Consider the following 22127-nt stretch of genomic DNA (forward strand, 5'->3'; position numbering starts at 1 on the left):
ATAGAATTTTCAAATGTTGTTTGGGCTGTAGCCATCTGAATCCCACTTGATATTTGTATGGTGCTCCATTTCACCCAAACCTTGTTGCACCGCTAGCAAGAGTTGTATTGAGTGGGTTTTCTGCAAGCCGATGTTAACTCGCGATTGGCCAGGACGCTTCAAGTTGCCCTTTCCGGAGATCCGCGCGCTTGCGTCTCGTTGGACCCCACGCAGAGAGGAAGCATGCCAGGATGTTCTGCAGCACGGATACTAACGGTAAGTGCAAACGGTTGCAGACACAGGACGTGGTTTGGGTCCGGTGTACACTGCAAACTGTACATTCACTTCTAGAAGAAGCCCGCGGGATTCTCTGCACTGTATCCACTGCCCAGTCCGGACCAACGAACTCAGTGCTGTGCAGTGGTCATGGTGCTCCGGATCAGGTTTCAGCCACCATTTTCAGCCACCATTGGTGGTCCACCAAACGCTCCCAGGCAGCAGTCGCACGGAGACGTTGTCGATGCTGGTATCGCAGGACACGCGTGAAAATGGCCATGAGGAAGCAGAATGTTTGCTCCACAGCTGGATTTGAGTCTGTGAAGGCACCGTTTCCCTCGAGTCAGATTTGCTTTTTGGCTCGCGATTTGTATTGGCGCGTTTTTCTGTCGCAGAGAAGCCCATCGAGTTCCGGCCTTGTCCTGTATCGTCGTGTTCGCTCGCTTCAACAGCAAAAGTTCACTGGCGGCGGGACGCACACTTGACCCTGGCAATTCGCGCTCTGGCCCGGCCTGCATCGCCGCGTTGTGCCCCCCCCCCCCCCCCCGCAGTCGCGGAACAGCCGGGGAGAGCCACACACCCAAGCACCCCCTCATCGCCATGAGGCAGCAGACCGATGGTGACGAGCTTCGCGGTCGCGCGAGTGCCGCTCGAGGTGAGCTCACGCCACAGTTCCGCACGTGCATCTTCCTCGGCTAGGAAAATGACGACCGACTGGCTTTTGTGCGCAGGTCAACAGCAGCAACACCAGCCGCTCGCTGCCAACGACGGCAACGCGCGAGGAAATTACGCTCGCAATGACCAGGTGGGCGTTTCGCAGTGTTTTTTTTCGTAGGATTCTGCAGTGGTTTAACACTCGCGGTTGCCTGATCAGGACAATCAGGTGGCTGTACAGGAGCCACGACCGCCGAGCAGGAGCAGAGGCGACCGCGACTGGAACGCTCGGATCCGCGCGTCCATCTCGCGCTTGATGGAGATCGACGGCATTTGCTTGGACCCGGAGTCGTTCTCCAAAGGAGCGGAGAAGAGGAAAGCCACAGCGTCGCAACAAGCTTTCCACACCCGCGTGGATCGCTTGCAAGCCGCGAGTGAGATGGCTCATCAAGAGTACTATATCAGGTTGCGGGATGTTTACTCTGCGTCCACCGCAAAGAAAATGAGGCTGACGACGACGACCAACTCGCCGCCTCCGTCAGCGTCTGCGAGGCACGAAGCATTGGACACCTTAGCCGTCGCCGCTGCTGCTGATCAGTTTACCGAGCCGGAAGCGCCCACGCAAATTAGAGCGAAGCAGAAGAAAAAACTTAAACGAGATAGCCGGCGGCAAAACTTACTTCCAAGTCAAGAGAACGAAGGTACGTCCCGCAGCACGTTGGCAATGTGATATGTTACTTTTTACAGACGGTCGCTGCGTATTCGTCAGGATCTGAGCGAAGCCCCGTGCCAGTGCACGATCCGGCATTAGCCAAAGCGGTGGAGAAGCTCACGAGTAAAATGGCGGAGCTCCTCTGTCAATTGCACGCAACTTCAGATGCAACAGCGGCAGAGCCCATCCTTGCCGCCGCCGCGTCCATCGCCCTGGAGGCGACGGAAATGCGTCGCTGCGAGGAGGTGGCGATGACGCGCATGGTGGAGATCGAGGAGCACCGCCAGCAGATCATGCTGGGACTCCTAGAGTACACAAAGCGCAAGGAAAAGCGGGGAAATGACGACGGAAACGCCAACACCTCGTCCGTCACGCGTGGCATCTCGCCCCCACTACAACACAGCGACAGCGCTCATGCCATCCAGGCAAACGAGAAACAAACGCAATGAGCACATTGGCAGCATGCACATGTAACAATGTGCGGCATGGTAGCCTGCCCCCCCCCCCCTTGCGAACAATAAAAGGCCACAACGACATTCCTGGTCAAATCATGGACAACGTTACTCTGTTGAAGAGAGCCATCGAGTGTGGTGCACTCTAACTATACACAACATTTACATAGCTGTCATTTACACAGGCATTATCTATCTGCCGCGATGGACACGGAGATGGTCGACGCCGACGCTGCAACGGGGCTGTCAGCTGATAACCTCGTCACTAACACATATCCAGTTGGAGGTGACGCGCCCGCGTCTGCTGCAGACGCCGATATGACGCAGCCGAGTGCGTCCGAGGACGAAGACGAGGGCAAGTCGCTCGTGGCGCGGCACGGAGATGTGACGACGGACGACGACCCGCAGGAGAGCACGGCGGACGAGGAGGAGGATGACGAAGAAGACGAGGTGGACAGTGACGAGGACACGGTGGAGCTCTCGGACAGCGCGTCCATGCTGCGCCTGCTGCAGAGTCTGCCGGAGGACGAGGCGAGACGCCACGAGCAGTTCCGGCGCTCGCACTTTGAGCGCGGCGCCATCAAGAGGGTACCCGAGCAGGTTAATTTATTGAAGATAGTTAAGGGTACTACTGACGCCGTCGTGCTGCTTGTAGTGCATGGCCCAAGCCATCCAAGAGTGCTCGGCCACGGACAAGAAGGCGCCCAGTGTCAACAACGTCATGGCCATCGTCATGGCAGGCATGACCAAAGTGTTCGTCGGAGAGATCACGGCAGAAGGTACGTAGAGACGTGGAGTTTGGTGCTGAAAGAGCTGTGGGTGACTATCGTTTGATGTGCGTTGCGCAGCTCGGAGGATCATGGAGAAAAACGGCGAGACGGGCCCGATCCGGCCGCGCCATCTCCGTGAAGCTCACCGAAAGTACTATAAGCGTCGACCACTAGCACGGGGCCGTAATACGCGGAGGCTGTTCCGGTAGGAGCGCCGCCGACAAGCAGGTGGCAAATGCACACAATGTACGCGGACAGACTTGCTTGGGGTCACATGTCTATTTAGTTGTCATAAGAATCTATCGTGGCGGCTTTTGCTCATCCAAGAGACGGTCGTCTTCTCGCGGGGGGATGCCTTCCTCTTCCTCGTAGGTGCCGTAGCCGCCACCTCGAGGCGATGCGTTGGCGCTATCCTTGCTGCTGCGCCGGTGGCTGGCAGCAGCAGGGATCGTGGACACGGACGAGGAAGCCGACATGAGTTGCGATGAAGGTACACGTCCAGGCGATTCCGGGTAGTAATACTCCTCTTCTTCAGTGTACATGGACAACAGCCACTGGTCCTTTAATATCTGGCTGATCTCCGGGAATGACGGACGTACATCCGGGTTTTGATGCCAGCACGATCGCATCAGGTGTGCCAGTGCCGGTGGACAGCTGATCGGAATCACTGGCCGAAGTCCATTTACCACTGCCGTCATCTAAGCACCAGACCACACCAAAACGGCGTAAGTATGACATGGATATACTCAGGCCCATTGCGATAGAATACAACGTACCAGTTGGAAGGGGTTCATGCCTTGATCACCATACGGCTTGCTCCGCGACCAAGTGGAGTACAGCAAGATGCCGAAGGAGTAGACGTCGCCCTTTGTAGAGCACTGAATACCACCCATGGTTGCCATCTCGGGTGCCATGTAGCTTGGTGTACCGACCTCCGCGGTCATGGTCGTGGCATCTGGCTCGATGAGTCGCGACAGTCCGAAGTCGCAAATGTTGACATCTTCTGTCTCGGAAATGAGCACGTTCGCCGGCTTGAGGTCGCGATGTACCACGTTGCGGCTGTGCAGGAAGCCCATTCCGCTAACAATCTGGTTGATGACCTTCATGAAGACAGATTCCTGCAGAGGACCTTTGGCCGCTGGGTTTTCAATTAGTGCACTCAATGACTTTGGACAAAAGTCTGTCACAATGTAGAGAACCCGGTTGTAATAGCTCACACCATAGAAGCGCACAACATTAGGGTGGTGCAGGCGGCTCAAAATGCTGACCTCGCGTCGGAAGAAGCTTTGGAAGTACTCCTGACCCGTCACGGGGCTGTACAAACGCTTGACGGCCACCACCGAGCTACCGCCACCACTGTGTAGTAAACTTCGGAACACCTGGCCCGAGGTACCATTTCCCACCTCGCACTGCAGAGAGAGCGAGTCAAATGGAATAAGCCAATCGCGGCTGTCATTCGACACGAAGTACTCCAGATCCGACATATCCGAGATTTCTACGTACTCCGATTGTGAGAAGCTGTTCCCACGGTTCAGGAATGGTCCTTGCAATGTGTGTGGCTGACGAGCCAGGCGGCGCATGGTGCACATGCAGAAGCCCAACGTCGAAAGTGCAATTGTGCCCAGAATGGCCACCATCGCGAACGGAAAATCGTACGACTCGCAGCCTTCGCCACCGTAGCGAGCATCGCAGTGGCAAACTGCCTGCGTGCCTGACATAACGCATTGGCCATGACCATTACAAGCCACCTCGCTTTCAATGAAACCGGGGCAAAGCTGGCAAGTCGGCCCAATATATCCTTCGGCGCACGAAGTGCACGGCATCTTTCCTTCAAGTTTCCAACCCTCCTTGCATAAACATTCACCCGTTCCATTAAGTCCACTCGAGCAAGTACCATGGCCACAGTCGCGCGGACACGGTACGCAATCCTCACCGAAAAATCCTTCCTCGCAATCGTAGCAATCTGTGTGAGAGTCCCAGCCACGGTGGCAATTGCATTTGCCTGAGCCGTGCAATCCATCGTCGCACCTCCCTTCGCCACATTTACGGCAGGAAACGCAGGTCTCTCCATAATAACCGCTCATGCAGCCCACACAATTGTTTGAATCGGACCATCCAACGTCACAAATGCATCGCCCGTCTCCATCTACGCCTGAGTTGCAATGTCCGTGTGGAGCACAAATTGGGCATGACCTGCAGTGAATTCCAAAGTGCTGCGGCGCGCACTGGCACGACATCGTCATCGGGTTGAAGTCCCATCCGTCGTCGCAGAGGGAACACCGGCTTTCAGGCGTGTAGCCTTCATCGCAAATACATATTCCGTCACCAGAGCTGGTGTCATTACATCGGCCGTGGCTGTTGCATGAGCGGCACGGCGTGCATGATGGCCCATAAAAGCCATTTTCGCACTGGAGACATCGAGACTCCGCTGAAAAGCCTTCAGAGCACACGCATTCTCCGTCACCAAGCAGGCCGTAGTTGCACTTGCCGCCATCGCAAGGTTTGCACGGCTGACAAGTCGACCCGAAAAAAGAGCTCATGCATTCCATGCAGTTGTTGTCCGCGTCAAAGCCTACAGCACACGAACAGCGACCGCTGCCCATGAGGCTATCATCGCAATTGCCGTGCGGGAAATTACAGTCTGGGCAGCGCTTGCATTTATCTCCAAAAAAGCCGGGCAAGCAAGTTGCACAGCGGGTGTCCGGGTCAAAACCCTCCGGACAAATACATTTGCCTGTTCCCATCAGACCGGAATCGCAGTGGCCATCATTGAGGCACGGCTCGCACGTTCGCTTGCATTTATCGCCAAAAAATCCGCTCGCGCAGTCCCGGCAGTCAGGAGCAGCATATCCGTTCCTGTATTTCCCGTAAACCAGTTAGCACAGCGTCAGTTAAATACTCGCTATCACTTCTACAACATCTGATAAACTTTTCGTACACGCATGAACAGGTACGAGCGGCCATATCATTTGCTGCACATCCGCACTCGCCATTACCAAAACAGGCGATTAGTGTGTTGCTATCCCACCCCGGGCACACTGCACACGAAAAAAAAATCATAAAAAATATCAGCATTTGCATGCCATCAAACCACAAACCCAACAATCCGCACCTGAATTGTCCTGCGCTTCGAGGTAAATATTGATCTCCGCATATCCTGCAATGGAGACACCCACCATGGAGCATACGGGGGACTCCTCGTGTGGCCCTTTCCAGCTAAAATGAATAGAGATCGGTAAATCCTCGCTTGTGATTTCCGGAATGATGGATTTCCGTCCTTCCGGCCCAATAATGCCGTTCCCCCACGGTGGGAAAATGTTGAACATGTCATTGCAGTGTGGATAGTTGGCCACCAGGTACGCCAGCGACGGGTGAGCGGGCGTCTGCAGCATCTCGACGCCGTTGATAAGCAGGCTGTCCACAGATCCGCGTCCTCCCGCAGGCGACTCCCAGTCAATCTGCTTCACGGCCACGGATAAATCTGCCTGCAGCACAACAGGATCACTCAAAATTTAATCCCGATTTTTTTTTACCACAAAAGTTGCAATTGCGTACCTTGCACACCGTCTGCTGCGTGAGCTCGAGTCCTGCAAAGTGCACGGGCTCCAGTGGAGAGAAGATGCACGTGCTGTTGGCCCAGTCCAGACACCTGGCGATGACCTGCGTCTGCTGTACGAGCGTCTGCACTTTGCCTATTGCTGCTGTCCACAGCACGAACGTCAAGGCCAGCCACGTCTTGAGCCTGGATATCCTGTAGGTCCTGCGCATCCTACGCTCCTGCATCTGTATCGTGGCCCCAACGCGCCTGCGTCTCCGTCTCTGGGGCCTGCAGCGTTGCCTGCCACTGCGACTGCCGAGGACGACGCTGGCGCGCACACACCTCTTGGATGTGGTCGCTGCAGTGCGGAGAAAGAGAGGAGATGGATGCGGGCGTGAAGGCCGTAAGAAGTCGGATACCTGGCTATCGCGATGATCTGGCTTGATGACACGATTTGTATTTGAATATGAAATACAATAGAGAGAATTTTTAACTGTGATAATGGATGACGTATCTTTGCTCAAAAACGCTTTTTACGGGACTTTTTACGGATTGGCGCTCCCGTTTTTATTTTACGGGCAAGAACTTCAATAGCAAGACTTCAACGCCTGTATCTCATTGTCGTGGGGGGCGCTAGCCACAGCTGCGCTCGAGCTGGCATTGGCAGCGCTGGACGAGTCCCGGCGAAATTGGGTCCCGATTTGCACCGCGCAGGCGACTGCAACCGCTTCAAGGCGGCGGCCGTGCTGGCGCTTTCAGATGCCCTTCATCGGTGACTACAATTGGAGTACCCGTGATCAACAACCACGGCAATCATTATCTCGACTTGGCAGCTTGTGCTGTGGTGTCGCCAGTCAGAGATGAGTCAGACCGTCGGAAGAGATGCATGGCCATGTACGTTTGCGTCGTCAAGCCGTTGCAGTCGCCACTTCGCAACAAACGTATCGTTTGAGCAATTAGCGACTTGCCACTGTGCTCAAGACTGCTTTGTGCTAAGGCAGCAACCTCAACGGCAGCGATTTTTCCTTCTTCAAGGCTTTGCCGCGTTAACTGCTCCATGTCGGGCTCACTGATATGCCTGGAAATGCATTGGTGCGAAAGAATGCGAGAGCGAGAGGGTAAGTTACATGAGTCGTGTTTTGTATTGATATGGTTTTCATATTTGGCGCTGGACGCCGGGTACAGGGCACTTGCCTGTGCGTTATTTTATGTTTCTATTGTTTTCTAATGTGCTTCTCTTCATTTCCGCGCCCCATTTTCCGTCATGCCAGGTCCAGTAGCATGTCGAAGCACTCGTCGGAGATCTCGCGGATGCGCTTGTTCCAGTGGGAGGTGGCGTTCTCGTGTAGCGCCGACGCAATCTTCTCACGCAGAAGCTGGTCGCAGGACAGGTACACGCTCATGAGCTGGAAGTTCGCGCACATGTTGCAGGCTTCCTGGGCCACAAGGAAGTGCGTCGACTGGATGCAGGCTTGGATGCGCGTGAAGGCGCGGTGTACCACGTCGGCGGGGAACATGAGTCCAAGCTGCATGAACTGCGACAGCAGTCCCGCCGTGAATCGCACGAAGAACAGCTGCAACTGGACGTTCCGCAGAGGCCACTTGAGCAGCATCCAGCGCAGGAACTCCTCGCCGTGCATCGGAGAGAACGCGGCCATGCGGTTGACCAGGTCCCCCATCGCGCGGTACGTCGTCGCCTCGGCGGAGTCGCTGCACTCTGCGAACTTCTCGAGCTGGTTGCGGTTGGAATCGGTGTTCCCGCTGCCTCCAGGAGAGCTCCGTACAAGTAACCGGATCGCGCGCATGATCTGGCTGCATAGCCCGCCGATGGTCTCGCGGATCTCGTCGTCACTGCTGCCGAACACGTCGGCGTTGTGCCGCGCGTCCTTCTCGATGTCGCCCACGGCGGCATTCAGGAATGCAACCATCCCCTTGACAGTCACGAGGTCCTTGCCGGCATCACAGGGCGTGATTTCGGCCAGCCCTTGGTGCTGGAAGATGGCAAGCGATGCCGACGACGCCGCAGTCAAAATGCACGGGCGGCTGTCTGGGATCGCGCGAAAGATCGCGCTCATGACAGCGAACCTGTCATACTGGGCGAGCACGTCCAGCTTCACCATTGCCAGCATCTCGTGGGCGATCCACTGCGGGGTATAGTACAGTTCCTGCAAAGTCTCGGCAGGCGTACCGCGAGCGGGCATCTCGTGGATGGGGGTGTCCGAGTTGAACAGCATGGTCGTCATTGCGGCCTGAAACTTGAGCAGGTCAATGTCGAGCACGCCGCTCTTGGCGTTGCGAGCCGACGGAAGGTCAACGATGTCGTCCTCGTCAAAGTGGAAGACGTCCTCGTGCGGACCGCCGCCGAGCAGCAGCAGGTTGAGCTCCTGGGTGACTTCCACGTCGGGGAAGAGCAGACACATGAGCTCCAGCACAACCTCGTCGGCGTTGAGCGCGTCCGCAGCGTTGGCGCGCTTTTGCTCGTGTCTGCGGCGCCCCACTCGGCGCTTGGACTTGCGCTTGGGAGTGCTCTCTCCGACCGCTTCGGGGGACGACCCGAGCTCGTCAAAGTTGTCGTGGCTCAGCAATTGGCCCGACTCGTTGAAGATCCGCGCGCTCTCGAAGAGTGTCATGGGGCGAGCCTCCCGTCGGCGGTCACTCTGTCTCGCGGCGAAAGCCGTGGAGGGCGCCGACGACGCGAGCGAGAGCGTGTTCAAGCCGTCGTCGAGCTCGTCGCCGGCGGTCATGGCGGGCGGCCACGAGGTCGCGGGCGGCCCGGAGCAGCTCAGCTGTTGTTGCGGGTCGGGGATGCAGCGGTGCGCGCTCTTGGCGGGCAGCCACGCGTCCCTTTCGAGACGCATGACGTCGGCGCGGTGCGCGTGGTGCGCGTGCTGCTTAAAGCGCGGCTCGGCGCGGCCCTCGGCGGAGCGGCGGCCGGCGTCGCGCTGGTGGTGCTTGAGCTTGCGCTGCAGCTTCCAGTCCGGCTCCTCGAGGACGCGGCGCGAGGTGTCGGCGGCGGGGGACATGGCGGCGTGGGCGCTGGGTACGGCGTGTGAGGTGAACTGGCGAATGCGTCAGCGGCGCGATCGACTGCAACCTGGTGCATTTGCCGTTTGTATGCACCGCGCGCGGCTATGGCCGCCATGTCCGTATGAATTCTCGTGTTCCAAACTGAATTATTACGTATGCGACAGAGGCGTGCGCCCATTGGCCGCCCAAGCGGTGCAGCCCGACCCCTTGATCAGTTCAAACTTGAAAATCGAGCGCGCCAAACGGAATCCGCAGATTCCCGCGAAACGACCGATACGCAGCTGAAAGATACAATTCCCATCGGGTGCAGTCTCTATTGCGTTCTGCCGCAGTGACTGCGGCACAGCGCGATCTTTCCGTCGTTGCGTTTGGCGGTTGAACTGCGGGCGGGACGATCCCGCCGTTGCAATCGCTGTGCGGCGAGCAACGTTCTCCTGGCGCAGCGCCGCCGCCAGAGAAGGCACCCCGTCCCCTCCCATTGCAGCCGTCTTGATTTGAGGGTGCCAGCTGTGACACTGCCGACGTCGCCGGGTCCGGATTGCACACGAGGACGGTCTCTGGTCCTCCAGATCCACTTCAACTTGCCCAGCCGTTTCCGGTCCGTCGACGAGCCTGAGATTCCGCGCGAATCGCCAGATACGACGAACGCGCTGGACAAGTTGGCGAGGACGGCGACCGATTCTCCTTGTTGCTGGCAGCAGCAGGAGGAACTTGCTGCTTCCACCTCAGCAGATGATAACTCTTCGTTGTGGAGACTGGCAAATCGCGCGGCAAATCGATCGAGTCATGAAGCTTCGTAACCGCTTTCGAGGGGTCCACCAATGGCTGCAACTTGTAGTACCCTGCACAATGTACATGTAGCTTATTCGCCCTACGTCACCACGTTGCATGTCTGAAGCCACGATGCGCAAGCTGGTGCTTGCTGCACAGCTTGCTGAGCCGTCTGCACTGCAAGCTTACGACCAACGCGGCGACGCACTGACGAGCATACATTCGTATGGCAGGAGCTTGTTCGAGACGGCGACGGCCACTGTGCACACGAGACAGCGACTTCTAACTGAGAAGTCGCCAGTTCTATCGTAGAGCCAAGTCACCAAGAACTCGCTCGCAACGATCAAATCAATTGAACGTTCCGTGACCAGCTCGGTGGTATAGTACAGTGCTGTACGCTAAACAGAGTTTGTGGGGCCGCCTCGACCACCAAAACGAGGCGTTCTGTCAAGTCCTGGTGAATCGTGGCGTTGGCGCAGGAAAGACCATAGTCCACAGAGTTCTAACGCTTTGAAGCTAATATTCGTGTTCGTCGCTGTAGGAATCATCCGCAGTGTTTGTTGTGATTTGACAACCGGAATCCAGTCCGGATACCGACTTAAACATTGGCCACAGTGTAAATGTATACCACCGATATGTATACTTGTATACGGTACTGTATACACGAATACCGAAAAAGTTCGTGATGGCCTCGGTCAAGCGCGAACCATCGGCGCCGCGGATGCTGGAGCTGCTGGCGCCACGTTTCTCGGACGTCGGCGGCGCTGGTGGTAGTATCCCTGTATCGCTAGATCTGTCGGCGACGCTGGACGTGCAGCTGGTCTTCTGGGAGCGCTCCGTCACGCGCCAGCTCGAGTGCGTCAACGTGGACGAGGGCTGTCCGCGCTGCAAGTTCGAGAGCTTCCTGCGCGGACTCGTGATCCTCAAGCGGCGTGGCCTGCTGCACATCAACGGGGCGTACGTGGTGGACGCAGCAGAGCCAGGATTCGCGCTGCTGCGACTGCAGGTGGAGGGCTGCGAGGCAATCGCAGAAGCCTCGAATGTTGACGAATTCAAGTTCGTTACAAGCCACTTGCGGAGAAGTTCTGCTTCAGAGACGACGGAGACGCAATTGCAGGCAATTGAAACTGCGAAGCGCAGTTTGTGCCACATTGTAGGCTGCAAATTGCATCGGTGGAAGACGCCACGTGCACAAGTGACGCCCGAGAGAGTGTTGCCAGTTGCAGTTGCAGTTGCAGCTTCAGTGTCTGCTCCTGCCAGAGCTCGAGCCCCAGTACCAGTTCCTTCTCCTGATCGAATTAGAGATCCCGTTAGGACCCCGGTTCCCGTTCTGCCTCCTACTGTGGCGTCATTGACAGACCCAACCTTAACGGATAGTATGATGCTGGTGAAAACGGAGACACAAGTGCCAGCTCCGGCCTCACCAGCCGCAGAGGTGGAGGAGCCGAGTTTCTCGGATAGTGCCGAATCGTATGAAGTGGAGGGCGAAGTGCCGACGGAGCCTCCGCCAAATCGGAAGCTGAATCTTCCAGATGTATTTTACAGTTTGATGGCTCGCACTGAAGCGAACCCGTCCAAACTGTGGAGTGCAGACATCCCGGGGCTAGACTTAAGGCTTTATGAGCATCAACAGCGAGGATTGAGCTGGATGATGAAACGAGAGCGTGCGGCGTTGTGGGATACCGTCCTGCCGCATCCTTTTAATGTTCCTGGCAAGCAGAGTGGGCAGAATGAGCGTACCTTAGAGGAGGAGTTCAGTGAGACGGCGCACGATGTCTGTGGCGGGATGTTGTGTGATGAACCGGGGCTGGGTAAAACTATCACGATGCTGGCGCTGATTCTCCTGACAAAAGGCCAGTCTACGAAAGATATGCCTGTGCGGGTGGATGCACCAACTTCCAACACAGCTAGTGTTCAACTCCGGTCAACTTCACGTGGTCCCTCACTTCGAGGTGAAGACTTGGTGAGCTCAGCTGCGTGCCTTATTGTAGTTCCAGATGCGCTGGTCGAACACTGGGAAGAGCAAATTGAAGCCCACGTGGTGCATAATGGCCTCAAAACGTATGTCGACAAAGCAACAAAGGAACAAGGAGACTTGCCACAATGCACCAAGTTGGCGAAGTATGATGTTGTGATCACATCGTTTTCACGCATGGCCAAGGAGTGGAAGCTTCACCGGCCTCCTTCCGCGTTGGAAACGCAAAGCATATCGAGATACGGCTTTGAGGACCAACCAGATCGGTACTTGGATGGAAGTCTCCGAGGGCACGTGTCATCGCTCCTGTCGGTCCATTGGCTGCGTGTAGTCGTGGACGAAGGTCATAAACTTGGCGGTCGGGCTCCCACGCAGCTCATGCAAATGTCAAGGCTGCTGTGCGCGGAGAGGCGTTGGGTGATGACTGGTACGCCGTCGCCTAACACCCTCCAGTCGGCAGACCTCCAATATCTTCATGGACTTCTAGTTTTCTTGCGCAATCAGCCGTACGGAAGGCCAGACGGATATGCCTGGTCGAAGGCAATCGCTCGCCCTTTTGAGCAAAATGAGGTCATCGGATCCTATCGCCTTCAACACCTCCTCGGCCGAATTATGATACGGCACACGAAAGAGTCGATTCGTGATCAGCTTCCGCGCCCAATCCGCCACACCGTGATCGTTGACCCCACGCCAAGTGAATTTAAGCTGTACAACGCTGTTGCCGAGCGTGTGCGAGCGAACCTAGTTGCTACATCCATCGATCTTCCTGAAAGAAAAGCTACTGGAAGTCAGCAACGTGCCTCCCCAGACAATGTGCATCCGAAAAGCTTACTGCATCGTCAAAACCGCCCAAATGCTGGATATGTGGAAACCGCTCTTATACTTTCATTTATGGGTGGATATGCTGTTGATTGGACCGTGAAAGACGGATGGAAAAAGGGGACTCTCGAGAAAACTATCACGAGAACTATCGACAAACTGCGCAAACTGGGTGTGAACGAATCACGAATATCAGAAGTCACTGCGTATTTGAACGGCATTCTCCTGACGAAGAAGACTAGGTGCGCAGACTGCGGAAGTGAGCGACGCTTTATGATGGTTCTGCCTTGCGGGCACTTGTGTTGCGCATTTTGTGTGCAAGACATGAGGAAGGAAGCGGGCGAGTGCCTCTGCAATTTTTGCGAGGATCCCTACGACGAGGACGAGTTCGATTATTTACAACCAACACGTACAGGCGAGATAACAGATCAAGGCCGAGAAAACACGCTAACGAAGCTTCGAGCGTCTGGAGTGAATGAGTTGAGGATTGAGCGCGTGATTGCATATATGGACACGCTAAAGTCAAAGCCAACGACGGAATGCAGAAGTTGCAGGCGTGAACTGCACTTGCTGCTGATTCTACCTTGTGGTCATTTCTGCTGCCCCAACTGCGTAGAGAAGCGATACCAGGAGACGGGTCCGAGTTGTTGTCTCTGTCATGCGCCGTATTCTCGGAAAGAGTTCTACAAACTACAGCCTGGCATTTACCCAACAGCACTTGATGAAGATGGCGACAAACGAGGGCAAAGAAAAAAAATGGCCGTTGACAAGAAGCGAAAGCAAACAACTCAAAGAGCGAAAAAGACCGTAAGACTTGTGAACGTGAAGCGAGATTTTTGGAAGATTGAGTCGAGCAAGATATTTTACATGGCAACTCGCGTTCGTGAGCTGAAGAAGATGTTTTCTCAATCTTCGCGTGGACGACAACGCGAGTTGAAAGTGATAATCTTCTCACAGTATCGAGAAAGTATTTGGCGCACCAAAGTGGCGTTCAAGCAGCAAAACATCCCCACGGCAGATTTTATCGCACTCGTCAACCCTCGCCAACGCATCAAAAACTTGAAGAAATTCCGATCAAAGTCAAACTTGAACGTTCTTCTTCTTTCAAGCCTAGGCTCGCACGGCTTGGATCTCTCATTCGTCACGCATATCTTTTTGCTGGAAGAGATATGGGACAAATCCGTGGAGATGCAAGTTATTAGTCGAGCGCATCGAATGGGAGCGAGTGCTTCAGTGGTGGTGGAGCAGTTGTGGATGAGAGGGACCGTGGAGTGTCAACTGACATCGATGAACCAGCATCTATTTAATAGTGAACAATCGACAGAGGACGGAGACAGCATGACACAACCAACTCGAGAGGAGGTACAAGAATCCTCAAGCGCTGACAAGGGCAGCTTCCAGAAGATGAAGTACAACTACATCCTGAACAATTTGCGCGTGCTGGAAAATGGCATTTGTGGAAAGGAAAACGAAGTCCGTTTCTCTGTCGTGGATGAAAACGAGACTGTTATTCGCCATGGCGTGCACGCCATTTCAGATTCAGGCAACGTGACTACTGTTTCAACCAAGCCAAGCACTGCACAGAGGTGCCCTGCTCCGACAATCACTTCATCAGCGTCGAAGTCTCCACCTAGAAGCAATCCACCCACTACGGAAATTTCTCGACAAAAGCCGAACGCTCCTGAAGTCATTGTCATCGACGATTCTTCCTCGGACGAAGAACACAAAAGTCAAGCCAATGAAAGCGACAGAGAAGATGACATTCGAGTGCCATCACTCAAAACACGGCGGCGTACCGGGCCAGTGAAACAGGAACCCGTTTACATCGAAATCAAGGACGAGGAAACGGAATCGGAGTGATGCAGCAAAGACAAATGTACTTTGTGGCGATCGTGACGGCTTAATGCCACTCCGCAATCTATACAGGGTTGACTGATTCTGGAACGAAACTTGACGTGAGGCTGTTGCGTACGAGATCTCCTTACGGAAGACGCGCTCCATCAAGATGTACGATTCCAGCTCGGTGAGGGTCAGCGTCTGGATAGCAGAGGCGACTTCGTCGTCGTACAGGGGGTTGTTGTTGTTGCCTCCTCTCTCTGCAGCATGTGGGAATGATGGCCATCTTCTCGTCGTTCATTCCCGCCTTAGGAGACGTCTCGATGCGCCATGCGCATTTGACAGAGTTGCACGAACGTGGAAGACACTGCTAGAGCCAAGCTCCAGATTCAAGTACGAGGTCGCGCAGACAGAGAAGACCACATAGAGAAACCAAGCGCTGCAAGTTCTGGACGCAGTATCCCAGTGCATCACGTTAAATACTTAAACCCTTGACGGTCTATCGTCGAGCTCTTCGACGCCACGCCCTGCACCACGCGTCCCTTTGCTCCGGAGCTAGGTCGCTTACAGCACTCGACGCTGTCAAGCACTAGTCTCGCTAGTACTCGTCTTCTCATCTAGAGTCTTCACGCAGCTCTTGCGCACCTCCTTGTTGTTCCTGCTTCGGCTTCAACCCCTCCTGGGCTCAGCCATTCTGAAATACTTCGTTCTGGTAATCCTGCACGATGCTTCCGAAGCGCTGGATGCACCCGACGTGAGGGAAGAAGTGCACTTCAAAAAAAAAAAAACCGAGCGGTCGTAGGACAGCACACTGCCCACCATCTTCACGACCTTAGGGGCTGAAAATGAAGGTTGTGCCATCGATGCTTTGAACAGAGTTGGGGGTTGAGCAGCAGGAGAGGTGACCGCCCGAGCATATACCAGCCCTTCCTCCACAAGCAACGACATAGCCTCGCGAGTATCTTGCAGCGTCAGCAGCTTGCTCATCTTCGTGTGGGCTCGCTTCTCGGTGATACCAGGCGCCTGAATAATCAACGACAGCAATTTGCGCTGGATCTCGAACAGGAACGTATAGTTTGTTCCGCCGTCCATCTTCAACCACGGGAAAGACAAGGTGTTCTTCTCACCTTTGAAGACAACCTGGAGTTTCGACGATGACCTGGCACTCGGAATCACCGAAAACGGCCTCAGCAACCACACGTCTCCATGCTCCTTCACAATGTAGCGCTGTTCGTAGTATCCGTTCACACACATCAGCACACCCTGATCAACAAGCGCGTTGAGACAGCGTGCCACACGCATTCGTAGCTCAGCGTGACGCTCATCGTCGTCGTTTGAGCGCAACTTTCCCATTAGAGATGGCATTGTCAGCCCCTCCTCGCCAATCCCACGGATATGAGCAACCACTACATGAGCAACCACCACATGCTCCAGCGCTCTCTCGGATTCCTCTCGATACTCAAACGGGCGGAATGCAATTCTCCCCAGACCGCTGTTGTCGTCGACCTCTTGCAGAGAAAACGCCTCACAGGCGCGTGTGTCCTCGACACTCGCAGCGTGCATTCTAGTCTCAACTCGCCAACTCGCCAACTATCAATGAGATCTGACGCCTTTGCCAGCGTTCACCTTGTTGGCCAAGCGTGCAGCAAAGCCAGATCTGGCCTTTAGGCTCTTGCAATTCAGGAGACTCTCCCTCTTCGTAGAACTGGGCAGTCTCTTCCCGTTTGTCTGCTGTGTCGCGAGCGTATGTTCAGATTCCGCGTCCGCATCGAGGGTCGTTGAGTGGACTGCTGTAAGCGAGCATGTACCGAGCACTTGGCAGCTTAACTCGAGCGCACACTGCCCAGGTGTGGCATTTATCGGGAAGTCATCCTCGACAAGGTGATCACTACTGTGAAGAGATATGCCGCGCTGCCCTGCTTCGCTGGACTCAGGCTTGCCCGCTGTGATCTCTTCGAGCGTGGAGCTAACCATACTCTCTTGCTCGGCAGCTTGCTGGAATAGCAACAATGGGTACAACAATGTGGTCACCTTGAGTGAGTCTTGAAGTCGCTGGCTGGTGGAGTAGCCACGACCTCGCTCTTTCTCCGGTGCGCGAACGATCCAGTTCTTTAACCAGAGATATCGCCAAACGAGTCGGATCTCGTGTGGACTCCAGGACGAAACCAACTCCTCAGCGACAAGCGGGTCATACTCTTCTCGGGAAGACACGATCATCATCACAACGCACCGAAAAAGTGCTGTGAGCCTGGTTGACCCTCGGATCGCAACCTCCTCGTGAAATAACCCACCGGGGTTGTCGGCTAGCTTCCATTCCCGCTTTGCGCTTTCAAACAGAAGTTTGACGACAGGCTCCATCAGCTTTTCCTTGAGCCGCTTCTTCACGTCAATCTTCCGTTTGCCCAACTTTCGTGCAATAGCCACAAGACCAAAACCCGTTCGAGAAATTGTGTGGTTTCGGAAAGCGACTTGCTCCTTTTCCCGCTGCAATCCGTGAGGAACAGCAATTTTCCACTGACCCTTGCAGCTGTCAATAAAGTACTCCACCAAAAGCTGTTCATCCACATCTGTCCAAGTGAGTGGTCCTGGTCCCCACTTCGACTGATCTTCGTGGCCTGCATCCTTCTTCCTATGCCTTCGTTTGGCTTCACCATAGCCGGCAGTGGACGAGGCGCATGAGTTTCTTGGTGCTCACGGAGCCTGGGGCCTCCACGATCCTCTTGAGCGTCAACTGCCCCCGTAGCAGCAGCACATTGGCGATGGCCAGCAGTCGGCACGGCGCGTTGTCGGTCTGGCACACGTAGTCGGCCCTTCCCAGAAACTGGCGTATTGCAGCTTGAAGCTCATTTTGGGACTAGATATGTAGTTTAACTGGTTTATTTACAAGTGTAATCACATCTCAAGCATGTGATTGGTGGAGGTTCAGATTCGACAGCAGCCGCCAACCTAAAAGCTAACGGTCGTTTCCAGCACCGCAGTCCCCCCGAAGCGACTCGCACTAGCCTGCCTGCCGCCATCGAGTCGCTCGTGGGACCCGGTCTTGATGGAGTCCACGCTGCTGCCATCGCTCTCACGGCCACATCTAATCGGAAGTCGCGGCAAAAGACACCATCGACCTGCAGACGCCTCGACCCGACGCTCTTCGAGATGAAATGCAGTCACTAGGCCCACCAAGACTGGGGCGAGACAGATAACGAGGAGGAGATCAGCAGCTTCCGGTGGAGCGGAATCAATTACCTACTGACATTGGCCTCAGCTTTGGAGTTTTTGGGCAAGCACACGGGTCTTACGGAGTGAGTGGCTGGGGTCCTCGCTTCAGCGCTCTTCGTGAAGCTGAAGTTGCCGCTCAAGTTTATGGCAAGGAACTGCAAGCACTTGTCACGCAAGCCCAGAGAGAATTGGTTGTACTGCGTCGAGTGTCTGAGGAAAAGTGGTGCTTGTACGAGAGCAAAATCGTCAACAATCAGGAAAAGGAGGAGATGCTCAACACCTTCAAGATGGAGCACAAGGCCGCTCAAGACGCAACGGTACGTTGTATTCAACCGCTTTCAGTGCTTAAAGCAACTACTAACAGCGTCTTGCTAACATCTCAAACGGATTGAATCGAGCAGAGGTGAGAGAACCAAAGGCCCAGGGTTGAATCAAGAGAAGCAAGATCAAGGGCAAGCAGCAGTACGTGCCGCCACAATTGTTGAGCGCCATGAACATGACTGTCAAACTGCGCCTTTAGTACAGCATTTGTACAGCATTTGTACAGCATTTGTGCGCGACACAGATCCAGACATTTGGTCGGGGTATGTTGGCTCGCGAGGTGTTTGAGCAGACGAAGATCGAGTTGGTCGTAGCCAGCTCGTTCATCCAGGCAGGTGTGCGCGGGTTCCTAGTTCGAGTCGAGTTGCAACACTGTATTGGCACAAGGCGGCCTCTGTCCATTTGCAACGTGTGGCTCGCGGCTGGTTTGCTCGGCGGGTAGCACAAGCAAGACGACTCCGTGAATTTCCAGCCGAGCGTATTCAAAAGGTGGTGCGAGGTCGCTTTGGGAGAAATTCGGATGGCCAAGATCCGAGAACTGGTGCGTTGGTGTGTGCAGTTTGCGCTTGCGGCTTGATCTGTGAATGCAGTTGCATTGAAGGAACTGACGAAGCGGGATGTCAAGAAATGGCCGCGCTTCCAACACTCATGATGACTGAGGCGAAATCGACGGAAGATAGGAAGTCTCTTCCAGCGCTTGTGCTTGGTCTGGCGCGCCTTCTTACGATTTTCACAGTGACTCGGATGACGAGTGGGATGTTTCGAATACTCGGTGGAGAGAGTGTGCACGGTTCCTGCGTTGCGACGTCAGTGGTGCCCGTCGAAATGCAGAACTTTGGTGATGCTGAGGCAGGAGCTGCAACGAGCATTTTTGTCACCGCCCGGAGGGTTTTCAGCTGCGGGAGTTGCTGTAGCAACGCCATAGTTGCGTGAGTCGGTGCTTGGTACCTACGCAGAATATCTGGACTTCCGAGTCGAGACATTTGAGCGCATTCCACGAGGCTGGCAAGCAGCGGTAGCACTTTTCAAGTGGGCTACGGCTTTCGCCGCAAAAACGCGCTTACAACATCTTCTTGAACCACGCGGTTTGATGCTCAAGTGGATCAGGAGTCCACGAAGAGCGAGGACGGGCTGAAGGTGACCTTCTTGCGTGACTGATTGTACGCAAAGCAAAAGGCGACACCAGTGGCCAAGGTATTTGAGCGGGACTCGAGTGCGAACGCTGCCAAATTGATCGAGGAATCTCGTCACCGAGGTCGAGCGGGACCAAAGTTTTGACTATGGCGAAAGAGCTTCGTGGCCGCGGTCGCACGCATCATGCTGTGTTTGATGGGGCTGGTAGTGAGCGAAATGGTCCAGCCCACCAGTTTGAAAGTTGCTTTGAGATGCTGCGAGTCGATGCATGCGTGTGTGCAATCAGTGACAAGCTGTCATTGCTGTCATTGCTGTCATTGCTGTCATTGCTGCTGGAAGGCAGTGATTTGGTTCATCTTGTCGGCGTTGGCGATAGAGAGCTGCTATCGAGTCTGACGTACAGCGATTTGAGCTCGGAAGAAATCCTTGAGCGGTGGAGCCGCAAGCTAGCAAACATTGTGTTGGATTATCTTCAAGAGCAACGAAGAGATGGTCGCGCTAGCTGTTTCGTTCCCTCAGACTGCGCGCACAGCTTCCCGGATGCTACGGCCAATGAATCCAAGAGCAAGAGGCGTTTCAGAAGTGTTCGAGCTGTGGGTCATGATCAAGTTGTGCGGCACTCGACACTCGATGCATGTTGAAGCTGTCATATGCTACACTCAGTGGTGCCGCTGGGACGCGAGAGCAAGACCCAGCGCAGCATCTTCGTCACGTGCATGGGACTCTGGGTGGGCTACGGACTGCTGAACGAGTTGATCAAGCGCCAGAGCGTACGCTTCAGCTCGGTCTGCGCGGTAGCGCTTCAGTCGCTGTTCAGGCTGCTGATCACCAGCTACATGCACGTGAGGGTGGGCACGCAGGTGACGAGGACCCTGGGTGCTTCTTGACGACGCGAGCGCGAGACCACCGGCGCCCTACTGCTGCTCTACTTCATCCCGTCGGGGCTCTACGTAGTCTACGACGTGCTGTCCTACATCAACCTGCGACCTGCTTCCTTCTACTGTAAGTCCGGCTCGTGGTTACTGGGGTATGCTGTTGATCCCGCAAAGTAGTCGTGGACGTCTGGCACAATGGCATTAGCTCGGACGTTAAACGAAGCTGAATTGGATCGTTCTACGGACGTACTGTTGGTCTCCGCTAGCAGCTTCATGAACGTCTTCTTCTCGGTCTTGGTGGATTTCTACGACGAGACACTCAGAAACGTCTGTGAAGAAAGACGGAGGATCGGCTGCAGTTCCAGCTATAAAGGCGAGCAGGTCTGCTGGAATGTCTGTACGCCAGCAGTTGAGACGGAGCGAATGCAGAGCAGGAAAAGCGGTTGTGGTCCGCCTTCACTTTCTCGGGTCCTGGTTCAGCGTCGGCAGGTAGCGACGAAGCGCCAGCGTGTCGACCACAAAGTCCTCGCGCGCAGTAGCAATCTGCATCAAGCGCCTAATCCCCATGTACGATCGGGAGCTGTGGTGCTCCTTATGTTGCCTTGCACCAAGGAGTGTACTTGGCTCTCTTGCGGCACCAAAGTGCGTGGCTCGTGGAAGAAGTGGTCGCCACGCCCAGCAGCAGTAGCAGTAGCAGCAGCAGCACGCTCCCGAGCTACCTGCATGGAGCTCTCGTAAAGATGAAGGGCAAAGGCCTTGCGGGGCGCCTTTTGCACGAGCTTGGAGGCGGCGGGCACCATCTTGATCTCGGCAACCTGCAGCAGGGCCGTGTTAAACTTGTGCAGGAGCAACTTGTCCCAGTGCAAACGTGGGGCCCGGAGCGGCCGAGGTTTTGAAGTTGATGACCACGTGGCCTGCAGCATTTTCCCAAGTCGAATCATCGGCGGTGCTGCACTTTCTCGCTCGGGTTTGGCACTGTGGGGTTTTGCTCATTCCAGAACTGGAGCCGAACCAAGCAAGCCAAGACCAAGACGACCATGGTGACCGAGACTTACTACCGCAAGGCGTTGGCGCAGATGAAGAACAAGAACGCGCTGCTAGAGGAGAAGCACGCGCTGCTGGAGGAGGAGCACTCGCAGATGAAGACCAAGCACGCGCTGCTGGAGGACGAGCACGCGGAGACGAAGAACAAGCACACGAAGCTCCAGGAAGAGTACGCCGAGCTTCTGAACGAGCGCAACGATCTGGAGGGCGACACCTGGCTTTGGATGATGCAGAACAACAAGCTACAGGCCCAGCACAAGGAGCTCCAGGCCGAGCACTCTCGATGGAAGGCCGCATGCGCGTCGCTCGTGAAGGAGGTGGAGAGGAAGGTTCTGGAGGAAGAGTACCTGGCGTATCTGGCGCAGGAGTATGACCAGACGCACTGGCCGGTGGCCAAGGTGGCCGAGCTGGAGGTCGAGCAGGAGCGCCAGCTCGCTGAGGCGCACGAGCTGTCCAAGGAGCGGGAGCAAGCGCTGATGGCCAAGGTTGCGGCGCTCGAGAGCGAGATGGTGACGCTCAAGACAACGTCCAAGAGCGAGGTTGCGGCGCTCGAGAGCGAGATGGTGACGCTCAAGACAACGTCCAAGAGCGAGGTTGCGTCGCTCCAAAGCATGATCCAGCAGAAAGACGACGACTTCGACAGCTTCCGCCGGTCCAGCGACGAGGCCACGGCCAAACTCGTGAAGGAACTCGCCGAGGCCACGGCCGAAGCCGTGCAGCACCAGGAGCTGCGC

At 55.4% G+C, this 22127-nt stretch overlaps 7 protein-coding genes across 7 annotated transcripts; 3 read left to right on the forward strand and 4 right to left on the reverse strand.

Moving 5' to 3' along the window:
- Positions 1 to 855: 855 nt before the first annotated feature.
- Positions 856 to 2070, forward strand: KRP23_5035 (uncharacterized protein; the record flags this gene model as incomplete). The annotated part of the gene is made up of 4 exons (XM_067890060.1): positions 856 to 910; positions 987 to 1060; positions 1130 to 1610; positions 1679 to 2070. 4 exons carry the CDS (start codon positions 856 to 858, stop codon positions 2068 to 2070), a joined length of 1002 nt encoding a protein of 333 aa, XP_067746638.1.
- A 207-nt stretch (positions 2071 to 2277) lies between these two features.
- Positions 2278 to 3052, forward strand: KRP23_5036 (Transcription initiation factor TFIID subunit 11; the record flags this gene model as incomplete). Its single annotated transcript, XM_067890061.1, has 3 exons — positions 2278 to 2661; positions 2729 to 2852; positions 2922 to 3052. The coding sequence occupies 3 exons, from the start codon at positions 2278 to 2280 to the stop codon at positions 3050 to 3052; spliced, it is 639 nt and encodes a 212-aa protein (XP_067746639.1).
- A 90-nt stretch (positions 3053 to 3142) lies between these two features.
- Positions 3143 to 6611, reverse strand: KRP23_5037 (putative serine/threonine-protein kinase; the record flags this gene model as incomplete). Its single annotated transcript, XM_067890062.1, has 7 exons — positions 3143 to 3541; positions 3620 to 3709; positions 3776 to 4554; positions 5536 to 5699; positions 5782 to 5881; positions 5956 to 6328; positions 6399 to 6611. The coding sequence occupies 7 exons, from the start codon at positions 6609 to 6611 to the stop codon at positions 3143 to 3145; spliced, it is 2118 nt and encodes a 705-aa protein (XP_067746640.1).
- Positions 6612 to 7643: 1032 nt separating this feature from the next.
- Positions 7644 to 9404, reverse strand: KRP23_5038 (uncharacterized protein; the record flags this gene model as incomplete). Its single annotated transcript, XM_067890063.1, has 1 exon — positions 7644 to 9404. One exon carries the CDS (start codon positions 9402 to 9404, stop codon positions 7644 to 7646), a length of 1761 nt encoding a protein of 586 aa, XP_067746641.1.
- Positions 9405 to 9557: 153 nt separating this feature from the next.
- KRP23_5039 (uncharacterized protein) lies at positions 9558 to 9887 on the reverse strand (the record flags this gene model as incomplete). The annotated part of the gene is made up of 1 exon (XM_067890065.1): positions 9558 to 9887. One exon carries the CDS (start codon positions 9885 to 9887, stop codon positions 9558 to 9560), a length of 330 nt encoding a protein of 109 aa, XP_067746642.1.
- Positions 9888 to 10900: 1013 nt separating this feature from the next.
- Positions 10901 to 14833, forward strand: KRP23_5040 (F-box protein; the record flags this gene model as incomplete). The annotated part of the gene is made up of 2 exons (XM_067890066.1): positions 10901 to 12581; positions 13590 to 14833. 2 exons carry the CDS (start codon positions 10901 to 10903, stop codon positions 14831 to 14833), a joined length of 2925 nt encoding a protein of 974 aa, XP_067746643.1.
- Positions 14834 to 15494: 661 nt separating this feature from the next.
- On the reverse strand, positions 15495 to 16372 carry KRP23_5041 (uncharacterized protein; the record flags this gene model as incomplete). Its single annotated transcript, XM_067890067.1, has 2 exons — positions 15495 to 15548; positions 15629 to 16372. The coding sequence occupies 2 exons, from the start codon at positions 16370 to 16372 to the stop codon at positions 15495 to 15497; spliced, it is 798 nt and encodes a 265-aa protein (XP_067746644.1).
- Between the last annotated feature and the right edge of the window lie 5755 nt (positions 16373 to 22127).

This window comes from Phytophthora ramorum, assembly GCF_020800215.1.
Source record: "Phytophthora ramorum isolate Pr-102 chromosome Unknown Phyram_PR-102_s0004, whole genome shotgun sequence".
Classification (NCBI taxonomy): domain Eukaryota; phylum Oomycota; class Peronosporomycetes; order Peronosporales; family Peronosporaceae; genus Phytophthora; species Phytophthora ramorum.